The following is a 20076-nucleotide window of genomic DNA, read 5'->3' on the forward strand; positions in this document are numbered from 1 at the left end:
AAAAGACTTTGCACACAGAAAGAACAAAATCTAGATCTACAACAAGCATATTGGATTGAAGTTCCTCCATTAGGGTAGTCCGGTAGTAGAACAGAGAACGAACCTTGTTTTCCATTCAGTTGCCTTGTATATTTTGTTCCTAACCACGATCTCCATCTCTTCTTTTGTATGAGTTTTTGTGTTTGATATTTATATATTAACACAGTCTGGTTTTTTCTGTAGTGTACTTACACATGAGAAAGAGTATAAGGAAAATGGTTTCACACTCGTTGCACTGGAGATCTTCTGGTTTCTATCATATACATGTGAGGGTACCTTCCATCAAATATGATTTGAGCTTTTACATACAATGGCTACTAAGACTGTATATCAAATGTGATTAAGTAATTCAAAAACCTTCAAAATACTCTTTTTGTTTGAAATAAGAAGGAAATAATGAGAACCACTCGATGAGAAGAAGAAGAAGAAGAAGAAGAAGAAGAAGAAGATAAGCTAAAGAGTAGAGCCCACACAAAGAAATACATAAACAAACAGTACTCTATGATTCAGAATCTGATCATTGGCGTACAAGGAATTCCCAAAGCATCATTAAAATTGAGCCTGGACCTCTCTAAGGCCCAACTGTTGTTTCTCTAACTATGGAACAGTACTGATTCATTAGTACTGGAATAACAATCAGGAATTGTTTCTTTTATAGTGTAGGACGAACAATAGAAACAATCAAATAAATAATTAAAGATGAGAGACAGAAAACCAAAGAAGTTGATAAACAAAGAGACAACTGAAAATACTGTTGAGATGGAATTTTGAGAAACTCCAAATAGAAAAACCCAAGAAGATAATGATAAGTTCCCACATAATTCCTTTACTCTTGAGATGAACATCATGTGGAATAATGCTTTGTTGTTTCCAAGAAAACCAAAAAAAGGAGAACTTCTTCAATTTTAACAGGGCAGTATAAAGAAACTTTTAGTAAATAAAAGAAACCCTAGGTAAACTCTCTATAGAGACTACTGAAGCTAAAGGGAAAACCTAAGCAGAGAAGATGATGATGCTTATTACTTCATCACTTCTTAAGCTGCAAAGGGTTTTGCAGAGATCCGAAGAGGGTTTGGATAAGGAAAAAGCGAAACTTACCTAGATCAGTTCCTTCTGATCGAAGAGCGGACCATGTTCTAGAGCTCCATGGAGAGTGCCTTAGTGGGTTCGAGACAGATACATGGTGCATCTATTAAAGCTGGATCATGATCACCGTAAAAGCTTCTCCTGTTTTCCTTTTGATGGAAAGCCTCGTGTGAGGAATGAAGCCTGGTCCGAGATCACTCCACTATAAGAAACCATGATATGGAATCAAATTGAAGGTAAAGATAGACGATTATACCGAAGGATCTTGGATCAAACCTCATTCCAAACACCTACTTTCCTAGTTGCAAATCTGTTCTTTCTTTTCAATCAAACCCACTATAGATAACTAGCTAGCTAGCTAGGCTGCAGAGCTCGCAGGTTCTCAAATAACCTCTCCCATATCTCACATACAAGAACCAATGTTAACTGAAATGGAGGAAATTAAGAGCTTTTAAACGAAGAGGCAGGAGAGGTATGGAGAAGCAATAGTTAAGAAAAGCACATGATAGACAGGTCATATGGAGAATAAAATAAGGAAAAGCTGGTAGATTTTGGGGGATGATGTTGTCTTCTTCTATGGCTTTTATGGGTGTAGAGAGAGTGCTTAAGACTTTTACAGGCTATCACTGTGGAAAAAAAGAATCACTGAAAATAACGAAGAAAGAGAAGAGGGAAGTAGAGGGAGAGAGAGACAAGGAAGCATGGGAGGCGTACATAGTTGTCCTCGGGCTTCATTTCTTTATGTATAAAAGTTGAGCTCACATAAAAAGAGAGAAAAAGCTAACACCAATGAGGATTTCTCTATCAATCGTAAAAGGAAAGGATTCTCTCATTCACCACTCACCACTACCACCATCGTGCCTCTGTGGCTGTAAATATTCTTTCTGAACAAGGTAATTACCTTAACTATTGAATAGACAGATAAGAGACAAACCCATCCCATCACACTAAGTATGAAAGTAATAGGAATGAAAACTTTGTTGAGGAATCCCAATAACCTAACCCAATCAATTAGAGAATCACTACTTCCACCTTATGTTATCACTATCGTTGATATTCAGTGTGTCTTTGCTTGAGTATCTACATGTGGAGAGAGAGAGAGACCATCACATTCTCAGAGGTTAACTTTGAACCAACAGGAAGAACATAATGAAAAAATGTGATGATGCAGTCAAATTCTCATAGGTTAACTTTGAACCAAAAGGAAAATTTTTAAATGAAACAAAAATTGTGATGATGTAATTATTGTTTTATGTATTTCATCATAATGTTTAAACGCTTAATTTTACTTTCACAACGAGAGGTTGTTTGTACTCCAATAAAAAAAGTGGAAGCCAAAGAATCCATGATACATGCATCTATAATAAGAGCCTAGGATAGGAGATGGTCCAATCTATCTTATTTGGAATCAAAAGAGCCATCTATGTGCAAGAGTCAATGAGGCGGTTAGCTTGCCTCGGTAGATCATAATGGTACCTATGTTAATCTTCCAACCACTACAATGAATCAATGAATCAATGAATCAATGCATGAGACAAACAGGGGGAAATAGAAAAGTCAATCCCTTAGGGCATGTTTGGTAAAGGGTCAAAAACAGTTTCAAAAAGCGTACGAATCAGTCCAATTTTGTGCCTGAGAAAGGCTTTTTGCAAAACAAATTTGACTTATTTCGTTATTCTTAAAAACAAAAATTACGTCAAAATTACATTAAGAAAGACACTCACCCAAGCTTCATTCACACAAATTCCACTCATTCCCGCTCTCAGTGTGTAAATTTTACCACATGGTTAAAATTATATTCACACTACCGTTTTTTGTTAAAATTGCTAGAAAACGATTCTCATAATGAACATCGTTCTCAGAAAAGACCGACCAATTGAGCACTTAAACCATCTAGTCGCGTCTACAAGAACCCAAAGAAAAACTAACAAAAGCCAACATCATGATTCACCAGAAGAACCTCCTCCAAACCCAAATGAACATTTTGAAAAGACATCATGGAGCACTTAAGGACTGAGCGTAGACTTAGACATCCAATCGACAGCTTTACTAGCATAAGCTGAATTGACACGATCAATTTGTTAGTATCCATATAAGGGTGAAATTAGGAACGGCCAGGAAACCAGGAACTGGTCCGATTCAACTGAAAAAAGAAAACCCTAGGAAAAATTCTGTAAAACGCTCAACACTACTTTCAAGCTACAGGAAATAAGATGGGTGAGAATCAAGATCTGTGTCGGCCTGTTCCATAACAAATACACAAATTCACTGCTCTCTCTCTCTCTCTCTCTTAAGTTTTTCCTTCCTCTTCACTCAGAAGCACCACTTTGGTTCAGGAATACTAAAAGAAAACAAAAAGAAGGAAAGAAGTAGATAGATGATTATTCACATGATTTTAAGCAATGATTTTTCTTCTTTTCGGAACAAGGAATTGGGAGATCTTTGGTTCTATCTATTTAACATTTGCAGTGATTTCCAATCTGGGCCCACCCACTTTGGTTAGTGTGGGGTCAGACACTCGATTGGAGTTTCATGTGGGCTCAATAACTGATGACCACAACATTGACACGTATAAAGGGCCCACCCACTTCTGTTATCATGATAGAAAACCCAAAAAAAAAAGCCCTTCTCTTAGAGGCCCAACTGCTTCCAACTTTTGTTACCTTTATATAGCACTTAAGGCAGCTGACAACAATGTTTTTTAGGGCTTTGGCCCGTTTTAGATGGAAGCATTGAAAAGAAGAAATCTCCTCAGCTTTCCTCCCTGCTCACCATGACTCTGGAAATTATCAATCATACAATAAGACTGTTCAGTGCAGTGTGAAAGGGACCCACTTTGATGACATTAACCTGCAATTTCTGCATTTTTGGATTACAATCAGATACTATGAAATTTGGTTGCTAGGTGTGAGAGGGCATATAGGCCAAAAAGCTAAAGCAATAATTGAACCTTCAAAGCTGCAGTTTTTGCATTTACTACTCAACCTCTATTTCATTTTTATCTTCCCAAATCTTCTTATTTTTTATTTTTTATTATTAATATTATCTTTAACTTTACAATAATTGCATTGGCTCGACTAAATTGGCTCGACTAAATGGAGTCCGCTACATAGATTTTTATCGTCCAATCACTTTTGCTTGAGGACAATGCTAGATACAAAGCCTAAACTATGCATATCATTTCTCACCAAAATTCTCCTAAAATTATATTCGGTCTGTCTTAGTTTTTTTAGTTCTTTCAATTTTGATTATTTTTCACATATAGAAACATTTATAGGCCTCTTTTGAGTGTCGTTGTGCCACCTCAAATGACTTTCTCGTAGTTTATCACTTTTGGGAGCAACTATAAACCAACTCTAATATGTTAATTTTTTTATCCTGTCCTTCTTAGTTTTACCACTAATCTATATTGGTATTCTCATTTTTGTTACACTAAATTTAGCTATATAATTCCTTTTAACATCCCAACACTCTACATTGTACATTATAGCTAGTTGAACAACAATCTTATAAAATTTTTCTTTAAGCTTTAACAGAATATGTAGATCACACAAAATCCCAAATGCACATCTCAACTTCATTCACCCTATTTTGATTCTTTAAAAACATCATTGCTCTATATCACCTCTTTTATTTATAATTATACCAAAATACCTAAAACAATCACTTAGAGGAATCTCTTTATTATCAAATTTCACCACCTCATTGTTTGTTCAATCATGACTAAAGTTATAAACTATATATTTTGTATTCTTTCTACTTAATTTAAAACATCTTCATTCCAAAGCTGTTCTCCATAATCTTAACTTAGTATTAATCCTTCAAAACATCATCTACTATGCACAATAGTGCACATATATATATGTTAAATAACTGACGATGAAAGCAAAGAAACTATAAGACTATTTTTGATATGAACTGTATACAACTGATTATTTGATATGCATTGTACAACAACTTATTGTTTGAATCTCATCTATCAACCCTCATCAACAAAAAGCATACACCATCTTTTATCTTTATTATATAACAATACATGTTTTCACCCTCTCAATAATACAATGAAGGAAGCAGGTACAGTAATTTTTCTTTACCGAATGTGAGCAACAAAATAGCATATTCTCACAAATTTAACCTAATAATACACTCTATAGAGTTCGGAGCACGAACCATCCCCACAGCACCAAAGATCAGACTCAATGAACTAGCATTTTTTTTTTCTTCCTCTTTTTTTTGGGGGTAAACAATGAACTAGCATAAAAGAGTCAAAAAGGTAACAATAAGAACTGAAAAGCATCGATAAGCCGTCTTTCACGATAATGAAAGATGATAAACATTAACATTATCACACAGCTTTAACTACGAGTGCATTGTAGAGGAGAAATGTCTAAAAAATTCTCCAAGCCACCTTCGTCTGGAATTGTTATTGTTTTACTGGTTCTTCGTCAACAGTCGAGCCTTCATCGAATCAGAAAGGTCTGCATTTAAAAACTCCTCCAACCATTAACCTGAACACTCCATCCCGACTCAACACCATCCAGTAGGCCATGATTTATAAGGGGCTTGACTTGATATTGAAAAGATTTGGATAAGAAGATGAAGATGATGATGATGAACCTACTCTACGACAGTTGATGTACAATCAGATATCTGTACAGAAAATTTACATCCTAGGGAGAATAGCCGAAGTGAAAAGAATACTTTGGCCCAGAAGAAAAAAAAAAAAAAGAAAAGAATTTCAAATCTACTGGTTAGAGATTATATGACTTAGGTAGGATTTTTCACCAACTTAACGCTGCTGTAGAAGCGCTTGAGGTCCTTCATTGCTTTCTCCTCTATCTGAATAGAACGGATTGATGAAGCAGAGTCGGCCTCTGGTTTGAACCAGCGATTCGAACTAGCAGTGTCTGATGGAGAGCCCTGGCCAGAAGAGACAGCAAATCCAGCCGTTCTGGTTTTTGGGCTGTGAGAAACAGCATGATGGTTTTTCTCCTGCATTGCAACAGTAATTGGGTGATTATCACAACTAGAAGCTGAAGCTGCAAAACTGAGTGCGGAAAACCATTCATAGACTATGTAATAAGCTCAGAGGTTGACAGCAAGTTGAGGACACAGATGTGTCTGAGATATGGCAGCTAAGGTGTAAATGGATCAAATTACATCCAACACGAATTATGTACCCCAAAAGAATAAATATACAACACGAATTCGCTAGGATTAAGATCTTAATTTAAAATTTGAAGCCATCAAATCCCCCTCCCCCCCCCCCCCCCCAAAAAAAAAAAAAAAAAAACCAACCTGATCCATTGAACACCCAATCCAATTTTGTAATAATGTATGCATAGGGTATAAATAATAGTAGAAATAGATTCGGTATAATTTAGTTTTATAACATAATAAATGAAAAATCTTGGTCCTTCACTGCCCCCAATCCTCATCTCTAAACACCTCTCTCTTTCATTCATCATTCGCCATCAGTGCTAGCATATGCTGGCCGGTGACATTTGATTTTTGGGTGGCTGCCTTCCTTAGCAGCCATCCACCAGCCCATAGTGAATTCATTCTTCCATCAAACCACAGCAGACCTTCGAAGTTCACAGGCATGTTGAAATTCTTGCGGTGCGCCCAGGAGCATCTATGATTCAGTTCCCTCAAATCAAAGGATCTGCAGGGATCTATTTTCCTTGTATTTCTTTGAGGTCCACCTCTCCCAAATTTGACATCAAAACCGAGATAAAAGATACCAATTACTAACCTCAGTCACATCACTCCTTTCTATTTCAGCCTCTCCTTTTTGTTGATTCTTTTTAGAACAGAATACTCCAATTACCATAGCAAGTACTAGGAAAATTGGATCTGATGGGATCAGATCGGATATGGGATCCTAGATCAAGTCAGAGATGCCCTTCCTCTGAGTACCAAAATCGTGGGCCTAGGTTTAGGTTATTTATAATTTATTTACATTCTTATTTGTAATCCTATAGGGAATTTGAAAACCAATCCTAATTAGGATCCTAATGTAGGTTTGGGTCGTAGTATCTGATCTAATTTGGACTCATAGTATCTCTTGAGGAGCATGGCACAATAAGTTTGTAAGAAAGTTTCAATGATCAGTTCTCTGCTTCAGAGAGATAACCCCCCCCCCCCCCTTTTCTCTTTTTTCAAGAAAATAAATAATAATAATAATGATAATAATTATTCTTCAGGCATTCCCAAGGCTGCCATATCCAAATTCTCGGAGGTCTCTCTAGTTGTGGATACTCTTCATCAATAATAACTCATTTTTGACTCACCAACCTGCTGTTCAGTATATCCTTAAACTAGAAGTATATTAAATATCCCAACCCCAACTCTTCTTATTCTAATTCTCTCACAGCCTAATCCTAAGTTTCCCAGAGCCTGTTCCAACCTATATTGCCAGCCACAAAACCCCGAATTGGATCAAAGGCTTTTCTGCCCCCATCCAAAGCTCAATTGCATTCCATCCATCGAAGCCTTGAAAAACTACAAACCTACTGCTTGCCATCAATTTTCTCCAAAATTTGGATCTACCAACCACACCAGCCCCCAACCCCCAAAAAAGAAGAAAGGAAGAAAGAAAGAAAGAAAGAAAATCAATCCAAGACCTCACTATAAACCCTTGATTTCCCCCCAAGATTCCATGCTAGAAACCTGAACTCAAAACCCAAATTTGCTGATTCTTCAAATCAAGAAATTCCAAACCTACATTGGTCGACTTCCCCGCTCTTACTTGACATAACAGTGCCATTAAACCCAGGTTCTACTGAAACCTAACCCTAGGTTCTACCAAACCCTAACCCTAGTTCTATGACTTCTATCCTAGATATTGGCTTCTTCTTGGTCTCATACCAATCTAGAACTACATTTGTCAGGTTCTAATCACGATAGGCGGATTAAGCCGGATTGGACAATATGATTAACAGATTAGAATCAGATTTAGTGAGACCGGCCTTAAATATAACCTGGTGAGAACCCTAGTAGTAGCAACAACTTTGAAACTCAAGAAATTATAAAAATGATATCATTTGAGAATAACATATGTTACTACTTACCTTAACGTATTATTATAAAAATTATACAACTAAGAACATTTTTTTTTGACAAATAAATAATATATTAACCAAAGAGAAAAACAGATTTTTTTTTCTTTTTTGTGTTGGGGGGGGGGGGGGGTGTGGGTGGGGGCATCAGCTCTGATTGAGCCGGACAGATCTAAGCCCCCAGTAACAACAGTCTGTCTGTTCTTTGGGGAATCTGGGAGGGGTCTATGGGGGAGCAGAAAAGCTAAAGAGCACACCATTATTTTATTTCTTTGTGCTCATAACTTAAAGCTTTTCCTTTTTGATAAACTTCCAAACCATATTGATGCACTCAGGAAAGAATCACTTCCAATATTTGATAAAATCATAAAAAGAACAAAAGAATTATGAAAACATGTTACCTGCTGCAGCTGAATGTCCCTAAGAGATAGCTTGGAGAATATAGGAGAAGAGCCAGCAGCAGCCCAGGGGGGAGTGCTTTTCTCTCCATCAGACATAGGTGATGGGCGAGCAGAACCCACAGATATTGGGCTAGAAACCATACCCACCTGCATGAATGAACCCAGTCGGATTTGTCCACTTTTTCCATCTACAAGACCTTCGCTTGAATCCTTAACCAACCTACTTGGCTGAACCTTTGTTTTGCCCTGTTCAGTCTGGATCTCACGTAGTGAAGTGGACCCTTTCAAAATCTTAGCCCCACCCCACACAGGGCCTTCATTTTTGGGCACTGGAGGTGGGGAAGCAGTATCTTTAACATCATCATCAAGGCCACCAGTCAGGAACATTGAAAGACCACCTTTCTTTTTCTTCTTCTTAGTTATGGTAGGCAACTGTTTCTTACTGTGGTGGGAGTCAGAATTTTCTTTATTCAGATTACATAAAGGAGATTCTTCCATGATGTGGCTGCTGTCAACCTCTTCAATATTAGGATCCTCCTATTAAAAATCACAACACAACAAATTTAGTGGAAAAATTACGGAGGAATCATAAAAGGAAGAACCTAAACATCGATGGTTTCCAAGATGAAAGAATTGATAGAATAAATTAAGCACAAACACATTATTAAGGCATGTGCGAGTCACATCAGTGGCTACTGAAGCTAGCCCTCGCGCATGCATATTTTACAGTACGGGCAGGATAGAAGCCATCTGGTGTAATATTTTGAGGGGAGAATTCATATCAATATGTATCAGGTGGAGCAGCACAAACCAGCCAACCAACCAATCCTGCCTATCAGAGCCAAATAGTTGAAACCTTAGGCAGAAGGCAGTAGCCATCCAAACTTGGGACTTTTAATGGCTCAACTGGCACATTTTCCACAATTAAAAACTGTGCAAAATTAAAAATGCCAGCTTATCAAAAACCAAAAAAAAAAAATGTTAACTTCAATCACTGTGATCTCCAGATAAACTGGATGGCTAAGGCCTATGTCCCATGTTTGAGAGTCAAGACTGTCTGTAGTACCTGTGATGCTCAAGTTATTAATGATCTCACCAACTTAAGATTTATCTCTCCCATTTACTAAAACCACATTGAGAAAGGAATTACATCCTACTTGACAGTTCACTGAAAGGACGATGACCAACCTTGAGCTCAGGCATTTGAGGGATCTCAACACTCACAAAACCCTTTACAGGGACAGGCTCTACAGCATCCCCAGTGCTTCCAGAGGCAGCTTCCACTTGTGCCATTTTCTGTTTACTCTTTCTCCTCTGTTTTCTAGGCACATCAAGCTTTTTCCCTTTCCCATCTAGCAACACAGGCGATGAAGCACCCTCTTGTATCTCAACTGGAACACCAAGCTCAGCAAGTGAATTTTCAAGAAATGGCTTTGTTCGGAGTTTTGCGATTTGCTGCTCGTCAAGAAGGTGGCCGTTCGCCTGTTTAATCTCAAGCACCTCAATCTGCTGCAACTTCTTCCGCAGAGTCCGGACTGCTTTTTGGACAGCTGGATTAGCACCATCTTGTTGAAAGTAGACTGAACCTTGGTACCCCTGATTCTTTAAGATGTGTCTCAAGGGATTGGCACGGACCCTGAGGCCTTCACTCTCGTTGTCCTCCTCTTCACTATTGATTATTGCAGGAAAAGTAGCTGTCGGAGTAGGCAGCCTACGGTAACTCCATGGTTCAGAGGACCTTGTGTCCAATAGTTTCTCCAGATTAGCCAGAACATCAAGTGATGCACTTGCCATGTCTTGTGAAGAGACAGTAAATATGTAGTCCAGATTGCGAATGGCCATCTCCTGCAAAAAGGTGTGGTTACCTTTATAAGCTTTGGAAGTAAGAAGAGAGATTCTGGAACACCAAGAAATTGAAGGGTAACTGTCAGAAAATGAAGATGCAAATGCTATCTACACTATTTGTTCAAGTAATAAAGTAAAGATTCATATGCTAGAAGGCAGTGACAATCATAGATTCATAATTGTCAAGGTGCCAAAGTGCATCATACAACAGGCCAGATTTTTCATTCATACTGGTATACTGGCTTCATTATTTAGACTGGGCACCTCAAAACTTAGGTACCCAGGGCATTACGTGCACCTTGACAACTGCAATAACAATGGAATATACCAACTTACTTTCTGCTCAGCACAGAACATATGGTAGTCTATAGAACCGGTGGTCTCCAATATGGCCCTCATGTCAGATATTCACCCTTTAACACTTACAGGATAGTGAACCCGAGAAGCCACGCATGTGTCCCACATGAACATGAACATGGTACATGCTGGGACTTCTTCCTATCCTCAGGCATAATAGAAGTACATTCTGAAACATCAATCTCATTGAAAAAGGAAAACTTCTCAACAAATACCGGTTATTGAAACCACAGACAAACTATGTTAAAATAGGGGCAAGGATTACTAGTAGAAAATTCATTTCAGACAGAAAGCCCTGAAACTCAGCACCACCTCTCTTTTAAGGATTTAAGAATTTTAAGATTTTCTGGAGAATTTGCAAAAATATTCAAAGGTAATATATGTTGAAAATAATTACCTCACAGTGCCTCCTCAGTTCATCTGCTCCCAAAGCATCAGCAATTTCAAGCAGCTGTATAGCATTTTTTGGCTCCAATAGAGCCTGCACTGCTGTCTTTTCACAAAGACTTTTTAAGCTTGGTGTATGCTTGTCATCCTGATCATCCTTATGCACAATAGATGGCATCCCCCTGTTTTCCACTTCTTCCATAGCAGTGAACATAAAATGTTCGTCTAACTCCTCTGATTCATCAGCAACCTCTACAAGTGACTCCTGAGGTTTCTCCACCGATTCGGAGTGACAAGATGGGTGATAAAGAGCACAAACAAACAACATATGTGTTTCACCAACTGAAACAGAAGTAACCCTCTTCACACCATGCAGTCTGGTCATAACAGGAGGTTCATCCTTACTTTTCCTTCCATCCCACATGTAAACATCACCTGTATCTGTAACTGCAGCAGCCCAGTATTTGCCCGCAGAAATACTGACCACATTTTTCTCACTGAGAGAGTACAACTACATGAAGCAGCAGGCAAATGACGAGATTCAGATATTATTGAGTTGATGAAAGGCGTGGATAGGCATACAAGGTAGATTATAGTTAGAACAAACCTGTTGGCATCTTTCTGGATAGGCAGAATTCCAATAAAACACTGAACCATCGGCTGTGAGAGCCATACTGTGTACCATCCCTGCGGCTATAGAAATCACTTTAGATCGTCCACAATAATGAAACTTCACTGGCCCATTGTTCCTACACTTAACAATGTCTACTTTTCTGGGGTTGACTTGTCTATGCCCCCAAGTATGCACCTGCAAGCCATAGTGATCCACACCCATATAATGGAGGAAAATTTATTGAGAAAAGAAGGGGGGGGGGGGGGGGGGGAAGACACAACAGCATTGTCATTAAACAGAATTTGCACATCCATACCAATTTCTATTAATAAATTCCACATACAAAGCTTATTATTCATTGTTAAGTCATAGGTGATATCATTGTTTTTGGCAAAAATCTGAAAGAAGTCTTTGATAACCCCCCCCCCTTTGTACTTGTGCAAATTATTTGCATGACGTGTTCTGACTGGTCAAGTCACTTCATGATCCTGGCCTTCCAACTTGTGACAGATAAGCCAAGCATAAACCTAACCCCTTTCGCATAATCACTTCTATATATAGTTGTCAAGGTGTCTAAGGACGCGAACAAAACCAAGGCAACACCAAACAAGGCACCTAGGCATTGCCAGGTGGCTAGGCGACACCTGGATGCCTAATCATCGCCCTGACAACTATGCTTCTATATGTCCATAATCAGCATCAAGTTCCACCCCTTTGTGGTTGTTTTTGCCTTGTTCAATCCATTTTAAATTTACTTGTTTGGTCTCACAATAATTGATGCATGTGCAGAGCACCTAAATCAAGCCTTTGAACATCAAGTTCAAGCACAATTTGGTCAATATTTCATCAAGAATTTCAACAGTATCATCAAGGAACTCCATCAAGGGTAGATTCTAGTGTCAGGAATTTCCTTTTAGTATTGCATACTTTGTAATTCCTAGCACAACATGTAAGGTGGTTCTCTTTAACCAAAAATCCAAATGATGCCCAAATAGCAAACCTAAAGGCATTTCGGTAAACCAGCCTTGGGAGGCTATACAACCAAATCGAAGTTTTTTTTTTTCACTTAAAATAAGTTAGAATTATATTTGTGAAATAACAGAGAATCACATGAAAAATCTAGCTTGATCACCAACTGGATCATTAGTTGGGAACAGGGTAATATTTCCAAGAGTACTCAGTAGAATCAGACGCTTAAATTAGCTGAAAGCCTCCCAAGAGGTCCTTAGGCAAGCTGGCTTTGTGCATCAACCTAATGAACAATACTAGCTGTTCACTTGCCAATGCACCAACCTGCCGGGGAGCAGTCAGTTACTGCACAATGCTTATATACGGTAATATCACCTAGAACCAGCTCAATGGTTGGTGAAAATGGGCTGTTAAAGCTAGTCTTCAAACAGTATTTAGACCGCTGAAGAGCATTAAAATAAATTTCATTGAAAACAATTCACTAACACTTGTATCATCAATCGAATAGCTTTTATTGTGTCTAAGTTCCCCTTGATTGAGAATCACCAAGTATTGAGTATCTTGAAGATATTATGTTTTTAGAAGTTATTCTTTGAAGTTTCATTTGTAAACTTTGACTACTTGAGAATGGCGTCCTTCATTTCCACTTTGTGAAGTCATATAGGATTGGTAGTTGTGAACCTAAGAAAAATCACTAGGTTTGAGTGTGACCCAAAATTCATGGGCTGTCCAACCCATAAAGATATATATATTGTTTGATCATATTCGACTACAACAATTGGAAAGTCCAAGATGGGACATCTTGATAGTGTACGTAGGCATTGGACTTTTTGTTGTGTCAACCATTGTCTATTCCCTTCACAATGTAATTCCATTAAGATTTCTTTAATTTCTGACTCTCTTTTGGGTCTTCAAGTTTTGAGTAACAATATATTGATTGCCAACACATTGTTGAATACCCAATTCACCACCTCTTCATCTCCTTGATCCAACAAACTCAAGCTTGCAAAAATTGAGAGAGAGAGAGAGAGAAGAGAGAGAGAGAGCATAATAAGAATTCAATGCATGACATTAACTCCTTTGACAAATCAAACTATCAAAGAAAATCAAGACGTAAATTTGACTGGGAAAATGAACACTTTGAATTCAAACAAGCATATGCTGCATGTTACCTCTCCATCGCCTAAAACAATTGTATGATACTTTGAGGCTGATACTCCAATCATACGTTTGAATTTCACCGATTCAACCACCCTTGGGATGTAGTTTGATGCAGAGTTGGAGGTTCCATAACCAAGCTGGCCCTCCTTGTTGCATCCCCACGTGAAAACTTCACCAGATTCAGAAACCACAGCAGTGTGCTTGTTCGCAGCAGCAATAGCAATTACTCTTTGTTTAAGGGAACTCACTCGTCGTGGAGTAGGTTGGGTATCTATAGAAGTATACCCAAGCTGACCCTCTGCAGGATATTTTCAGGAAGGAACTAAAATAAACAGGAAGCCATGAAATATTAAAAACATGCCAAGAAAAAACAACAAGCAAGTTGAGTTCCTTTCTTGCCCTCCCAACATCAAGAAACAACAAACAGCATGAACATGCCAAACTGACTTTCCTCCCATCCCATTTTTTTCTGACAGATGATTAAAAGCAACCAAGTATTTGAGGGGTTATTTTGTATGTCTCATGAAACATCTAATTGTATAAGACAATAGCAAAAAGGTTCCCCAGAATAAAAAATTCTGGAACTTCACCAGAAATATTCTACCCACAATATACCTCTATTGGATCCCCAAGTAAACACTTCCCCGCCTTCTGTTGCTATAACAGTGTGATGTTTAGCAGCTGCAACTACCTTCACTCGGCAGGAACCTAGACCAGAAGTAACCTGTCGGGGAGTAATAACTGCAGCTTGGCCACTACAAACAATAAAGAGAAAGTCAGCACCCTAAAAATGCACAGACTGCTCAAGACCATTTTTGAGGTTTGAATTGCATTACCAGGGATAGAAGCAGTATCAACAGGCACTTCACAAATGTAAGCACATAACCATAAATAATATGACTAAAGATTGCATGCTTTGTGAAGTCACTTCTAAACCACTGGATAGATATACGGGAAGGGAGAAAGAAGATTAACCATGAGTTACAATGCAGCCTATTTGGATTTGTTCACTTCTTAACAGCAAGAAATAATGGGAATAAAGTAACCACTACCATCTTTAGATGAATTGTTAGATTTCCCTTGTTGACAGCCTCAATAATGTCCTTAAAATTTCTTAACTCTCAAACCAACCTCTCTTAATCAAGGTCAATGATTTGTTGCAGTCTAATTTAATTGTTTACAAGCCCGAACCTGCAACAAGTTCAAATAGCCACTCGTTCGTTAGTCTCCTGATTAAGTGAAGGGTTTCTATTGCTGTTATTATCAATTCTCATTTCAGCAGCACAGGTTGCTTCACTTGAATGATCTAATACCTGATTTGGATTGTCCAACGGATATCCTCTGGATGATTGAAAATTTTATTTGGATTTATGTTACTATTCTTGCACAAGATGTGCTTGACGGAATAGATCATCAAGCAATGCAGGGATGAAGAAAATGCCAGGGAAGAGACATCGCAGTTTAGCAAACAGGCTAGCCTACAAGATGATACAGCTTTGAACATTCAATTACCTGTGGATATCAAAGTCAGGGTGTCCAAGCCGACCTCCTCTTCCAAATCCCCAAGTGTACACTTCTCCACGAGTGCCAACTGCTACACTATGGAACTTTGCCGCAGATATCAACTTAATAGAAGAACCTTGAAGCGAATCAACTTTGCATGGTAACTTCTGAATGTGTGCATTCCCAGTTCCTAGTTGATAGTTGGCACCACTTCCCCAGCTAAACACCTCTGAAACTGAGACAACAGACATCACAACACAAAAACTGTGCTCAACACAACTCATCAAACCAGAAAAGATTTAGAATTTACAATGCCCCTTATTCACTGCATTGGCCTACCTGCATTATGAACATTTCCAACAGCCTGCATCACAGGCCCAGAGAGGAGATCAACAGGGGTTCGAGATTTAGAGTCTTCCAATGTAAGAGAAGCACCAGATTGAAGGAGAATATTTGCCACAGCAAGATGACCAAAATGGAGAGCCCTATGTAGGCTACTCCATCCTGATTCCCCATCCTACAAGATAAAAATATAGTGACGCACAATGAGAACAGATATAATTGCAAAGACAAACTACAAGAAAAGATCAAAATTTGTGGTACTACAGAACCATTGTTTGACAGGTGATCATATACGGGAACTAATACTGGTTCATTTACAAAATTAGCATGAGATTGCTGAGTTCCATTAGTAACTTATTATGGTCATTTTTAAACGAGAAAGCTAACGAAATTATTCAAATGTTTAAAAAAGACACTATAAGAATAGATGACCAACACACCCTGGCATCAGGATCAGCACCAGCTGCTATAAGCCTCCTCACAATAGGTATGTGATTTCTCCATGTTGCTATGTGAAGAGGAGTGAGACCAAAAGTATTCCTTGCATTGATATTGCCCCCGTTCTTTTTCAGTAACGCCAAAGCCAAATCTACTTCGGATGATGAACCATCCCGCGTAACAAAACACAGATCTTTCTGGGATCCATTAGAAGAAAGTTTGCGCATGGTTGTCTGCTGACTCTGCTTTCGGACCAAATGTGATGGTGAAACTTCCATAGCTCTATTTTGCACACACAATAAAATATTCAACTGCCAACTTTATAGCCTCTTTTTCCCAACCCACGGCTTGTCACGCAATATAACTTATGATTCCCTTCTTCAGAATATTGAGAGCCACATCCCCCATAACCCAGAGATTAGTTGGTCAAACTCATTCTTCACACCAAGTAGCTTTGGCCTTCATCGATGGTCAGGAGTCGATCCATTGGAAGTTAGCATAATGACTAACCGTTAGACCACCATCTCCATATCCATCGTTATTGTAAACAGAACAGAGCTATCCTAGCCATTCCTGAAACCATGGGTTAGTAGATAGAAAATATATAGAAGTACTTGAAACAAGGGAAGCTACATCATATTCAAAATTTCTTCTGTAAACATCCAGATTTTTAGCTAAGACACAATCAATGAAAATAGAAAAACATATAGAACATATATCTAAGTATAGAACTGACAGTATGTAAAGAACATGATACATCCAGCGACATATAATCATACCCAGATCCAGAACTTAAACAGTCAAAATCGTATGAGTAGGACTTGAAACTGAAGACTACAATTAACTTTTCTTCCTACTCACCCAACATCACCCCACCCCCCCCCCCCCCCCAAAAAAAAAAAAAAAAAAAAGAGCGAGAGAGAGAGAAGAGCTGCAAGAAGACAGATTGTGCTTGGCCATCCCATGTTTCATGAGAAGGGTCCAATGGAAACCCACAGTAACACCTCAAAAGTGAAGACTTTGGGTACATTGGCTAATAAAAAATAAAGTAGAAACACATGCTACACATTAAAGTAGAATATGGTAGACAAAGTGGCAGGTAATTTTGTGTGTTGCGATCGATGCATTCTAACAAGATCATGGAACCTTTTCCTAAGACAACTATATGAGTAGAATTAACAAATGTAGCTGGATCCGGGTGGAGGAGAGTAACATATAAACAAAATTGGTGTAGCTAAAATTAGGACACGGAGATAGACAGCGGTAAATTGGAAGAGAAAAGACAAGGAATGATATCATTAAAAGTATTTACAGAGTATCATGGCACACAATAACATGAGACCAGATCATTTATAGCTCTGCAAAGTTTCCAGTAAGACGTCATAGAATTATTCGGTATCCAGGTTCACGATGAAAATAACTAAGAATAGTCATTGTAACTTTGAAAGAACTAAACTGGCAATTAATCCTAAAATCTTTGAAGACATGCAACTAACATCAGGTATTAAAACATCTCATTGTTAAACATTTACCTGAGAAAAATGAAAATGACGCCTTGTGGACAACACAAAAAAATTTCAACTGATAAACTCAAGAAATGCATTTCCTGAAGAAATTTTAAGCACGAAATGGTGTCAAAAACATTTACAAACTATCGCCCCCATTTCTCACCAACTTGAAAAGCTGATTTAAAAAAAGCAACAGAATCTCTTCCCACGGATCATAACAGTCAATTTTACTCTTCATACCAATTACCCGCGTGATCCATTTAATCGAAACTCAAAGGGCCTTCAGAACATGGTAGCAGTGACGGGGCCAAATTATCCAATTATAGCAAGTAATTGTCTAAGAAAACAAGGATCACTACACTTGAGAATGACAGATACAACATTAAATCCCTAAAACAAGATCCCGCGAACTAGGAGATCAACTAATAATCCAAAAATAGATGACAAGAAGCACAAAAATCACATGACACTCAACAAATTCTCTACCAAAGGGGAAAAAAACGCAAAAAACAGAAGCAGCAAAAGAATGAGGAAATCCTAAATATCAAATGAGATAAACTGACACGTACTTGAGAGAGAGATAGAAATAACTTTCCAACAAGCCAAGGTACTAGAAGATGAAGGAGAGAGAAGAAACCTGAGAGATTTCAAAACGGTTCAGAAACAAAACTTCCACAATTGAGAGGAAAAGAAAAGTACCTCGAAGCCTGCAAGTCCAGGAAAAGACGAAATCAGAATTCAGCAACGAATAAGGAATAAAGTCCGGAACTTTGCGTTCTCTTTTCTTCACCTCTTATGCGATTATAAGCTCTGTTGAAGACAGAATCGAGCATTGGAATATACCCGAGAGGAGAGAGAGAGAGAGAGAGAGAGAGACACTAGAAAGACTCATCGACCTCTCCGCTCTTGCCTTGTATCCCTCGAGGGCAAATGTTGAAATTCGCCAACCGCATCTGATAATGAATGACCAGAATACCCCTGATATCCCTCTTCTCTACTTCATCGGTTACACGTTTCTACAGTCTTTCTTTTCTCTGTCCACTTCCTTAATGTTGACGTGGTCGAAATCGGACGACAACAGGCACGTGCGATGACGCCTTGAAGGGATTTTCTGACATTTCAACATCTCCGTTTGCATTCTTGTAAGGTAGAGCACGTGAGGCTACCGTGTCGTAATAGCCTGATAGGAGAACAGGGAGAACCCATTAGACGAATTTACCCTTCTGAAATTGAAAAGGAGGATTTAATCTATTTACAGATTTAAATCATTTAATCCAAATAGAGCCCACCAAAAAGGATCAAACGGTCGTTCTGGGCAACGAGGCGGTGTGGCAAGCTGACGTGGACACATTTCAGTTTCTTCAAACCGCTTGCACTTGTAATGGTGTAAGTCATAAGGTCACTACGTAAGTGAATCTGTAACTGCCAGCTTTCCTCCCGTAGCTGGGGCCTTACACGTAATCAGAAGTGTGAACACCTAACCGCTCAGCCTTGTCCGGTTGAACCGTGGTTCACCTACTAACTTTTTTTATTTTTTTTGGTTAATCGGTTCACCAATTAAGTTCATATCAAAGATTTCACCAAATTTAAAGATTTAACCAAAAAATTTTCTTTAAAAATAAAAGATTTTTTTTTATATATAATTTAAATATAAGGGGATTCAATTCTTTGACCTCATGGTTTAGAGGAATTTGCTCTTACTAATTGAACAATCCTTCAAAGTTAAGTTGGAATTTTTATATGTGAAATCGAATGAAAATCATGAGTTGTGCATGGGAGGTTGATATCCTTGTTTTCTTTCTTTTTTATTAAAATTTTTTTTAGAATTGAGGTTCATTTGGACCAACTTATATGTGTTTCTGAGGCTCTGACCACATCTTCAAGGAGATAACTTTATTCATAACTATTTAAATATATGACATATTTCTTATCGGTCACATTTATCAACTAACAACATAATAAAGAGATTCTATATACAAAAATGCAATGATAACAAAACTTAGATTGCTTTTATTGCAAATGAGAAATCATCTAACACTCTACCTGCCTTGAAACCTACCGGTCTTTCTCAGTCTCAGTTCCCGTAAGAAATAATATTAAAGAAAAGAGAGAGGAAGCAACTGTCTATTGTGCAACATAAAAGGTATCTTGCTGAGAAATTCACCACAATGGATTTCAACCTATCAGAGGTTTTGGAACACTTTCTAGACTAGGGGGAAGAAATCATCTCCTCACCGCAAACCCCGGCTCTCGCCGCCCGAGAAATAATATTAAGAAGAGGGGGCCGTCTATGTGCAACAAAAGGTTCTTGCTGAGAAATTCACCACAATGGTTTCAACCTATTTTTAGGGGAAATTTTGAAAAAG

General features: G+C 38.3%; 1 protein-coding gene across 3 annotated transcripts; it reads right to left on the bottom strand.

The window, feature by feature from the left end:
- Positions 1 to 5100: 5100 nt before the first annotated feature.
- Positions 5101 to 18567, bottom strand: LOC149027960 (ankyrin repeat family protein / regulator of chromosome condensation (RCC1) family protein). Of its 3 annotated transcripts, XM_089167286.1 has the most exons (12): positions 18410 to 18567; positions 18280 to 18347; positions 16205 to 16775; positions 15762 to 15939; positions 15432 to 15657; positions 14535 to 14674; positions 13931 to 14217; positions 11784 to 11984; positions 11187 to 11687; positions 9776 to 10432; positions 8588 to 9124; positions 5101 to 6117 (listed from the first exon to the last, which is right to left on the bottom strand). In XM_089167286.1, exons 3-12 carry the CDS (start codon positions 16478 to 16480, stop codon positions 5893 to 5895), a joined length of 3228 nt encoding a protein of 1075 aa, XP_089023412.1. In that variant the 5' UTR covers positions 16481 to 16775; positions 18280 to 18347; positions 18410 to 18567; the 3' UTR covers positions 5101 to 5892. The 3 variants fall into 3 exon arrangements, with proteins under 3 accessions (XP_089023412.1, XP_089023396.1, XP_089023405.1); XM_089167270.1 differs by lacking the exon at positions 18280 to 18347; XM_089167279.1 differs by lacking the exon at positions 18280 to 18347 and having other exon boundaries at positions 18348 to 18567.
- Between the last annotated feature and the right edge of the window lie 1509 nt (positions 18568 to 20076).

The sequence above is a fragment of the Hakea prostrata genome, chromosome 1 (assembly GCF_041222555.1).
Source record: "Hakea prostrata isolate BN-2017 chromosome 1, UWA_Hpros_2, whole genome shotgun sequence".
NCBI lineage: Eukaryota > Viridiplantae > Streptophyta > Magnoliopsida > Proteales > Proteaceae > Hakea > Hakea prostrata.

What these genes read in the sequence shown, in the direction of transcription:
- LOC149027960 (XM_089167270.1), bottom strand. Translation starts at nt 16,480, where the DNA reads ATGGAAGTTTCACCATCACATTTGGTCCGAAAGCAGAGTCAGCAGACA. An exon ending in CTCAAATGCCTGAGCTCAAG is followed by an intron (nt 9,125 to 9,775) that starts GTTGGTCATCGT and finishes GATTTTTAATAG; the next exon opens with GAGGATCCTAATATTGAAGA. An exon ending in GGGACATTCAGCTGCAGCAG is followed by an intron (nt 6,118 to 8,587) that starts GTAACATGTTTT and finishes GTTGCAATGCAG; the next exon opens with GAGAAAAACCATCATGCTGT.